This window comes from Vipera berus (genome assembly GCF_964194415.1).
Source record: "Vipera berus genome assembly, chromosome: 2".
Lineage (NCBI taxonomy): Eukaryota > Metazoa > Chordata > Lepidosauria > Squamata > Viperidae > Vipera > Vipera berus.
In genome coordinates this window covers 110,976,230-110,986,452 of record NC_138203.1, presented here as the reverse complement: position 1 = coordinate 110,986,452, position 10,223 = coordinate 110,976,230, and the positions used below count along the sequence as shown (strand labels likewise).

The following is a 10,223-nucleotide window of genomic DNA, read 5'->3' as shown; positions in this document are numbered from 1 at the left end:
TTCTTGAGGAGGGGCCTCACCACCACCTCCTTCAAGGCGGCAGGAAAGCTACCCTCCCTCAAAGAAGCAGTTGTTACTGCCTGGAGCCAGGCAGGCCTCTTTTTGTAGCAGTTGCCCACCATGCTCAAGTTGAAAACTATCCTGCTGGTTAAGTGGAACTAATCCAGCACTCAACCTGCAGAACCAATCTAGGCAAATACTATGAGAGTATCAAAAGCTAGTGAGAGTTTACTAATAATCAGTCACCAGCTAAATTTAAGTAGCCTCAGTCTAACTGGCATCTTAAAATGCCACTCAATTGTTCCTCTGTCAATAAGGAGGGATTCCTCTTTTAATTCTTTTTTTGGCATTTAAATGACAGGATCAGGTGGGGAATTAATTGGGATGTTATCTTAAGGGTGCATTGAGTAGCTGTACAACCTTCAGCTGGCTGTCAAAGGCTACAGGAAAAGAGGGACTTTCTATATTCTGGGTCAGAAATCCTGATTCCCCTCTCCCACGCAGAGCTCGTAGCTGCAGTCAAGAACCGTCGAGCTGGCTGCTGAGCTGGCAAAGATCGAACGTTCCGTTTCAACGAAGCTGGCTCATAATATAGGTGCAATTCACACCGTCGGGCGTGGGCGAATACCATGATGTTTCCACAATGGCCTACAAAGCGGGTGGGGTCGACTGGGAAACGACCACAAATTCTTAAAAGAATAAGCCCAGTGAAAACTGGCAGCAGAGAAGAAAAGAACAACTTGGCTGCCACACTAACTCGACTCCCCTTGTGCCTCACGTACGCGCGCTCCCCTCCCCTCTTTAACGACCACAGCTGCTTCTGAGAAGAGAGCACCCTATTGGGGCGGGGGAGGGGAAAGATCTCTGCGCCTTACCGCTCCCTGCGCGGGATTGGTTGGAGGAAGGGGAGGGGGCTTTCACCTAACGGGCGCGCGCGAAATGGGGCGTCCTCGAATACGCTGCGTGTGCCGACCGCGCCCCCTCTCTTTGCCGTGCGCGCGCTAGCTGCGTCTTCCGATCCCTCCCTCCGACCCTAGCAGGCTAGGCAAGCAGGCTGGCGGTAGGGTGGGCAGGCGAAATCGGAGGTGGCGGTTTCTGGGGGATTGCGAGCGCGATCCAGGCGACCGCTGGAGTCTTACGGGTGGGCAGAGGCGCAGCCTCTCTCCCCCTTAGTCGTGAGGAGGTATTAATTTCGCTGGTTCATCTTTACTAAGGTTGGGCGCGTCAGCCCCCACCTTCCATCTTTGCCTCTTGCTGACGATCTTGGTGGGGGAGAGCGCGCGGGGCTGGAGAGGCCGATTTCGGTACCTCCCCGCTTTTTTCGTTTTTTTTCCAATTTTGATCATTATCATCGGGAAATAATCCTGATACTACCGACCGAAATTTGAATAGTGTCACATTTGCGGGATCCACCGAGCCAATCCGAGAGCGTTTAAAAGCGGCTGAGTCTAGTCTCTGCTGAAGCGTGTCTTCTTCCCCAGCCCTTTATATCTCCCCACACTTATTTTATTAACACCCTTTCAAAATATTCGAGGGGAGGCGTTGGAGTCCTCGCCACATCTTCCTAAAATCCAGAATCCTGTTCAGGAGGAGGAGACAACAGAAAGAGCAACCAGGTTAGTGATGACTTGTCGAAAGCCTTTCGACTACAAATTGCCTCAGCTTCTGTGTTCAGGAAGAAAAATGTGCATACGTATGTTATTTTAGAATTCTTTGTCTATGTACTGATGGTTAAGGGTTAGTGGTGACATGCAATCTCAGCTGTGTAAAAAATATTTCTTGCTAGGTTTACATTAAAACAAAGCCGCCTCTGTTATACTTATCTTTGGATGGAAGAAAATAGTCTGCTGCATAGAAAATACTTTCTTGAAGTGTGCTACTTTAAAATATGTTTGTAATGAAATAAGTATGCTATTAAATCATGACTTTCCCCTTCAGACTTGCAGTTTTGCCCATGGTCAATCTGCTTTTTCTTTTTTTCAGTTTAATTTTTTTGTACAATAAGATGAGTTTGAAGGCATGTTTTTGCTAAATGATGCAAAAGATTTTTATCCCATTAGAATCATATATTCATGGGTAGTAAGTTTCATTTTGTCCAGTTTGAATGCTCCCTTAGGATCTTAATGAAATCTAATTTTTGATTACATTTAACAGTTTGAACATATACACTTTGTATCATCCTTTTTCTTTCTTCAGTAAGGCCTTAAACGTACAAAGCTAACCTGTATTATCTATTTTTGTCTTCCAGATACTGGTGATGTCAGGTACAATCTTTATAAGGGCCCTGTTCTGAAGAAGATCCGAACAAGGCGTTGTGTGCCTTGAATGATTACTCTTCTAAGCTTAATATACTTTTTCCTTTTGTTTATTCTCCTTTCCATGGAAGTAATTTGAGGATTAAACCTCCCAACCAAATTACTGTAGTCATCAGAACAACAGTTAGGTGTGGACCATCAGGGTACCAGGCAAAAATAATTCCCATGACACCTTTTTTTGGAGATTCAATGACCAAATCATTCTTGAAGAATCAAAAGGCACTGAGAGGACTTGATTATCCTTCAAGTGAGTGGTAAAAGGGAGAGGAAAAAGAGAAAGTTCCAGAAATACCTCTTGTCAGAAAGGAGGGCAGAAACAACAGTTCATAAGCATTGCTGTTTTTCTCAGTTTTGTCTGGTAAGTTATGCTGTGATTATTTAATTTTTTCACCCTACCACTGTCTTATGAAATAGTGCTAGATTAGGAAGGGAAGGGAAGAAAAAGGGGAGGAGGAGTTTTGAGCATGGTCTTATACAATAATTTGGCATTAGGTTATGCCGAGTGGATGTTCAAATAGCATGTGTCCTGAATAGACATCTCAACAAAAAGAAACACTTACAGAATGCAGAGGAACTTGCTTAATATCCTAAACAAAGTAAAAATGGAGTTGTTCTTTCTGATGGGTGGAATTATGGGAAAGAGTTTAAAGGGTAATTAGCTTCATAAGTAGCTGAAAGTAATTGGCTGAGTTTTCCCTTATGGACAAGTGAACAGAAAAAAGTTTTTCAAAAGATGTTACAGTTGGCTGAGTGCAGGAGAAATATTTCCTCTTCACCAGGCTGTGGCGTCCTTTGCAAATAAAAGAGGAGGTGTGTTAGCAGTCAAAAAACATGTTTGATCACCTGGTTTCTGTGATTATTTCTCTAAAAGGAATGTAGCAGTCAATGACTGGCTAATGTTTATGTTGCCTTTTTGTGAAGATATTTAATTTAAAACTTACATTGGTGCATAACATGCAAAAGGAAGCAGATTAATGCAAAATTGGAATTATATTTAGTTCAACTGGATTTTCACTTTGTAAATTCTAAATATTAGTTTATATAGAACCGAGAACAACATTTTAATAAATCTGAGTTTTGTATAGTTTACATCAAATCTATATTGATTCTTTTCACCTATTGATTTTTAATGTTACCTTTTTTTAAAAGGTAGCCTTTTAAATAAATGTTTATGAATAACAATTATGATTTTAAACTACTATACCATAGATAATATTTGGAATTCTCTACCACAGGAGGTGACCTTTGTTATTTTTTTCCATACGTGATTCTCTCAGATTAAATAAAAATATATATATTCATCCTGTCATATGATAAAAGGATGCATCTACCAGATTATCTCACTTTTTCCCAGGGAATAAATATTTCAGTTGGTTAAATTCTTCCCAGAGAAACACACTGCAAAGAAGCAGTATGTTTAGATAGTGTTTGACTGTATCAAGATACCTTGCCTGTTGTGGGAAAAATAGGAGGAGGAAAAAGTATTTAGATATTTTGCTGCCTTGAGTTATTTATAAAAATAAGGGGGAAATAAAAATAAATGCAAATAATTATATCTATCTTACAGATAAAAAGCTTTAATCATGTAACATTTAAACATGTAAGTAGGCTTCTAGTTTTTATTAAATGATACTGTGCAAAAAGTATTGGATTGCAAAAAGTATTGGTCACCTGAGCTTCATATTTGGATCCATGTTCCAAATTATTATTGTACTATACACAGAATTTATGCTATATATGCTTGATCACATTCTTATAATCTAATCACATTTTTATAATCAGTCTGGATTTTAATTCCCACTTGACTATATATAAGGAACACTGACAAATATAGGACAGAATTCCATTCTGTCATGATGGGTCATACATGGAGGACTACCTGTATAGGAATTAGCAAAATATTAACATTAATATTTGAAAGTCATTGAGTGACAGAAGCCCATTCCAGTAGGCTGGGAAACATGGGAAAAGTAACATCTTCAATTTTATTCTTCTTTTTATTTCATATTTTAAGGTATTAAAAACTTTGTTTCATGGATTGGCAATCTTTAAAGAGGCCCCATATAATTTTGTGCAATGTCGAGTGAATAGTACTCAAAACTAAAAGATGTTTTGTTTTGCATTTTTAAAATTAAAAACTCTGAAATCTTGTTCTCTTACACAAACAGATTTTGTGAAAGTTAAGTGCCCTAGATGGTGACCATCATAATTTTTAATTTGACATTAGATAACACTTTTTCTGTATTTGTTTTTCATAAAATGCAGCAATCATATTAGAAATGGTAACTCCAAACACACTTTGTATGTGACTCTGAACCTCTTACTTATATTCTCCCACACTGAAAAATATCTCTGAAGTCATAATGTCAGATTTTAAAAATAAACAACCAAATGACTTTCCAACAGCTTTTTGGTGAAAAATAAAATGTGGTATTTTTTGGCAGGCTTAGCACATCTAGAAAAGTGAAACTGACCCAAGCAACTCGGAAGATATTTCCAATCTAACTTTTAATGGCATTATTAATTTAAAAAATACACACTGCAGCAGATTATTTAAAATGCTTTTAATAAAAATTGTAGTCCCTATTTATTAAAAGATTCTCGAAAACTGTTGTGTAGTTCTCCTTCCCCCAAAATAGATAGCTAAATCTGATTCCTGGAATTTAGCCTGTTATAAACATCAAAACAAATAAATTGATTTTAGCACAATAGATTCAAAGAAGATCTCACAATGAAATAAAAATAATAGCAAAGTTGTGATATGGAGTATATAAGCTATTAGGTAGAACATCTGAAAGAATAACAGTTGCTGGATCAGAGATGTTTGTAAAAAAGTTCGAGTGGCATAAATAGAATAGTGACAGAACAAATGGGAGAGTGCTTTGTGTATTAGTAAGCCAAGAAAAGAATGAAAGCTTTGTCACTTTTCTTTTCATTTTTTTTTATCTTGCATGAGGAGTATGCAGGTTCTGTTACTTGTCTCCATAAATATATAGTTGATGAAAATGAGAGCTGAATTGATAACTTTAGAATTATACCATTTATTCAATGTATGTAGTCACCCACTACTTTATACACATTCACACATACATATTTTTATTTAAAATATTGATTAGAATAGTAAATGCTAACACAAATTTACATTTAAAGAGAAAGGAATAGGAGCAAAGAATAAAAACTGAAGAAAACGTGGGAATATAATAAAAAGAAATATATACATATACATACTATATATATGATTTCCAATCCTAATCGCAAATATAAACAAATGTAGTGGCTTTCCACTTCTATCAAGAGTACAAACAAATATATCTTCATCCCATATCCTATCTCTTATCCATAAAACATCAATTTTTCAGTCAAGACATCAGCCAAAAATTTATAAAGTGTTGAACAATTTTTAAAAGTGATTAGAAAATGAGGTTTGTGAAATTAGTATCTTTAAAAAATTCTGCCAGTCTTACAAACAAGAATGCTGATCCCTTCATTTCCCAGCACTCAGACCCACAGAAAACCACTGTCCTGTGATTTCCTCCCATGAAGCAGCCATCTGAAAAACATGGGTGCTGTCTCATCCTAATCCAGAGAAGTTCCAAGGAACCAGTCTACTCACCAGTTTCTTTTTTGGTCATTTCTGCTATTACAGAGCTGCCTTCGATTTGCCATTACTGTATCTCCCCTGGAAATCCTCTATCTCAAACATATGGCTTGGGGCACTAATAAGATATAAATATATAAAAATATAGCAAAACAATAAATAATAAAGATAGGAGCCAAGATAAAACCACACAACTCAATTAGCATAATCAACATATGGGCTGAACCATGCACCCTAGATCCAGATATCTGCTGATATTCTCCGAAAGGAATTGTTTTGGGTGGGCAGAGATGTCATTCTTCAAACTCAATAATAGTTTTCCTGAAAGATTAAAGTACTTTTGTTGTTCCTTATTTCTTAAATTTTCTTCAACAGGTAATCCTGTTATGATTTCATGGTAACAGTACCAAAAACTAAAAATACTTAAATAATAAATGGTTTCCACCATTTTCTCTGTCCTTTTATCTCAGTTTCAATTTGGGCAAGAAATAGGTGGAACATTAGCTTCTACCAAATTTTACAAGAAAATGAATTGTCATTTGGAATGGTTTATATGTAAGTGTGAGCTAAGTTTCTTACTTATATTTTTTAGATATTCCTTTCAAAGGATACCTAAAGACTGCAGAACTACTTCAAGATGTGTAGCTCTGTTGTTCCCAGGCTCTGGTTTTTAACAGATCGACGTATCCGAGAAGATTATCCCCAGCAGGAAATTCTAAGGGCACTTAAAGCCAAATGTTGTGAAGAGGATCTAGACTTCCGTGCTTTGTTGATGGATGAAGTTGTCTTAACCATTGAGCAAGGAAACCTGGGTAAGAATACTATATAGAAGATATGAATTGATGACAATGTCAGGACCTACTTCACCCACATCTTAAGAAAGTAGAACTCTTGGAGACAGTTTTTTCCAAGTAGGAACTTTTACTAAGAAATAGGAGACAGCAGGCATAATAGACAGGATCTGAGAGATTCCTTCACAGATCAATATTTTTAAAGCGTCCCTAAGCAAATCCCACCCCACAGTTCATCTGGGCAGTTCCAGACCGGCCAATCTCCAGGTGGTAAGTCCACAGTTCATCTGGGCAGTTCCAGACTGGCCAATCTCCAGGTGATAAGTCCATTATGGGAAAGGAAAGATAACATCAATCTGGTTCCTGTTGCAGCACACTCATTCCACAGCTCTTCACATCTCCTTTGGAGAAATAAACCAGATCCTGGAGGTTTATGTCTCTTCCCCCACCCCTTTTCCTAGTTGCCCGGTAAGGGAGAAAAAGTTCAGAGAGATGCCTAGTATAGAAAGCAATTTGTTACATTGTAATGGATAGCAGACAAGGTGAATAAACAAAAGGTTACATTAGTGGAGGAAGTGAAAGCAATAAAGCCCGCATGCCTATTCCCTCTCCCCCTTGGGAATATGGTAGAATCCAGGGGAAGGTGAGATTTGGTTTTAGCTCAGAGGAGATAGAAATGAAATATAAATGGATTCTGACATCCTGCTCCCCTTAAAAATAGGAGAGATTCACCTGTAGAAGAAACAAATATATATATGTTAGCCTGGTTTGTTGGGATATTCTTTATGAAACTTCTTTAGCAGTTTCGGTGCTCTGACGTGACGTTTATGGACCCAATCATTTTCTGAGGAGAGAAGGTATTATCATGCTACTAGGTATTGAGTTGCTCCGTGATACCTTCTAGAATCTAGGATTTCTTTTACCTTGAAGTGTTGTTCTTCAACCATGATTGGAGGTGGGGGGGTTGGGCCGTAAGGGTGACTGTTGTTCTCTTTTCAGCAAACTGCAGTGAAAGATTGGGTGTATTTGCCTAAGATTTTTGGGTAGTTCTAATTCTACTGTTAAAAGGGACGCGGTGGCTCAGTGGGTTAGGACGCTGAGCTTGTCGATCAGAAGGTCGGCAGTTTGGTGGGTCGAATCCCGAGTGCCGCGTAACAGTGAGCGCCTGTTACTTGTCCCAGCTTCTGCCAACCTAGCAGTTCGAAAGCACGTAAAAATGCAAGTAGAAAAATAGGGACCGCTCCGGTGGGAAGGTAACAGCGTTCCGTGCGCCTTTGGTGTCTAGTCATGCCGGCCACATGACCACGGAGATGTCCTCGGACAAGCGCTGGCTCTTCGGCTTTGAAACGGAGATGAGCACCGGCCCCTAGAGTCGGAAACGACTAGCACGCATGTGCGGGGGAACCTTTACCTTTACCTTTACCTAATTCTACTGTTACTGGGTTTATGATTCTTTTAATTGGAAAAGGTCCTATATATTTTGGCCCAGGTTTTTTACAGGGCTGTAGGGATTTTAGGTATTTTATAGATAAATATACCATTACTTCCACACTGAATGGTGTGGGTTTGACTGTCTTTTGGTCTGCTTGTGCTTTGTAGGCTTGCCTAGCTTCATCTAAAACTTTCCTAACGATTGGCCAGGTGCTTTGCAATTGTGCAATCCATTCTTTCAGTGATGGGATTTCCGGTTCATTTGGGATTAGTTCTGGCATAGGGTTGAAACTTTGATTGGTGGCTATTTGAAAAGGAGTGTAGCCTGTGCTGGAGTGGACTGTTATTGTAAGCAGCAGCTGCGAAGGGGAGTAGGTCCGTCCAATTTGTTTGCTGGAAATTAATAAAGCATCTTAAGTATTGCTCAAGTACTGAGTTAGAGCGTTCCGATTGGCTATTCCTTTGAGTATAATGACTAGATGACAGTCCCCGAGTAGATCCTAAGAGGGATAAAAATTCCTTCCAAAATTTTGACATAAATTGCACTCCCCTATCAGATATGATGCGTTGGGCTACCCCATACAGTCTGTAAATGTGCTGCACGAATAGTTTCACTTTGCGGTGGGAATCTTTTGGCAAGGGATAAAGTGCACTTGTTTGGAAAATAAATCTGTAATTTCCCAGATGACACTGTTTCCATTGCTTTCTGGTAATTCCACTATAAAATCCATGGATATTTCTTTCCAGGGGGTTGAGGAGTTCACCACTGGTTGTAACAGTCCGGGCGACTTCCCTTGCAACCACTTAGCCATTGCGCACGTTTGGCAGCTGGTCACGTAGCTTTCTATGTCCTTTTTCATGGATGGCCACCAAAAGTGCCTTTTAATTAAATGTAAAGTTTTTACAAATCCAAAATGCCCTGCTGATTTTGTATCATGACACAACTGCATGAAATTCACCCTCTGGGTGGTTGGTATGTATAACTTCTCCCTCACCCAGGGCAGCCCATCTTTGATCGTGCACACATGTCTATTTGTCTGGAACCATTCATCTGCTTCCAAACTCTTTCGGAATTTGATTCCAGTTTGGCTACCCAGCTGCGGCTTTATTTTAGCTTGGGCCCTGGTGGTTACTGGCACTGCCAAGCTGTGGTTCAGGCAGAGTCGGTGGCTCGTGTGCTGTTGTATTGAGGCATGCGAGACAGTGCAATCTGCCAGGAAATTCTTTGCCCCCAGCAAGTAAGCTTGAAACGGAATTGGTGAAAGTGCTGAGACCAGTAGGCTTGCTTAGGAGTGAGTTTTTTGTTTTTAGCGCTTCCAAGTTTTTGTGGCCCATCCAGACCTGGAAGGGGATTTTATTTCCTTCAAGGAAATGACGCCACGTAAGTAATGACCATCTCACAGCGTAAGCCTCCTTTTCCCACACAGCCCAGCGTTGTTCTGTCTCAGTAAGTTTCCTGGACGTATATGCACATGGTTGCAGTGCCCCATCGTCATTTTCCTGTAATAATACAGCTCCGACTTCCACATTACTTGCGTCTGTCTGTATTACGAAAGGTTTATCCAGGTCCAGGTGCCTCAGTATGGGTTCAGCAGAAAAAAGTCTCTTTAGCCTCTCAAATGACGCTTGGCATTCCATTTTCCATTTCAGTGGCTGGCTGGGTTTCACTGTTTGTGAGGGGCAGGACTATTTGGGTGAACAAAGGGATGAATTGGCAGTAGAAGTTTGCGAAACCCAGGAAACTTTGTAATTGCTTCCTTGTTCAGGGTGGTGCCCATTCTAATATTGCCCTGACTTTCTCAGGGTCCATTTCAGTGCCCTGTGTGGATATGCGATACCCCAGGTAGTCTGTTCTTTCCCGGTGGAATTCACATTTTGATAATTTTTGCATATAGGTGGGCAGCCCACAATTTTTTAAAAACAGCTCTGACTAGGTTAATGTGCTCCTCTTTGGACTCGGTGAAGATAAGGATGTCATCTAAGTAAACCAGGACCCCCTTCAATAGGTGCTCTCTTAGCACTTCATTGATTAATTGCATAAATACTGTGGGGGGCCCTTATAGTCCAAATGGCAAAACTTTGAACTGG

At 39.7% G+C, this 10,223-nt stretch overlaps 1 protein-coding gene across 1 annotated transcript in view; it reads left to right on the top strand.

Moving 5' to 3' along the window:
• Positions 1–1,052: 1,052 nt before the first annotated feature.
• RIMKLB (ribosomal modification protein rimK like family member B) overlaps positions 1,053–10,223 on the top strand; it is a 72,511-nt gene continuing 63,340 nt past the window's right edge. The window contains exons 1-3 of the mRNA XM_081317593.1: positions 1,053–1,616; positions 2,249–2,673; positions 6,506–6,725. Of these exons, the coding sequence (XP_081173719.1) occupies positions 6,551–6,725 (175 nt within the window). The 5' untranslated portion in view covers positions 1,053–1,616; positions 2,249–2,673; positions 6,506–6,550. The remainder of the gene's footprint in view (positions 1,617–2,248; positions 2,674–6,505; positions 6,726–10,223) is intronic.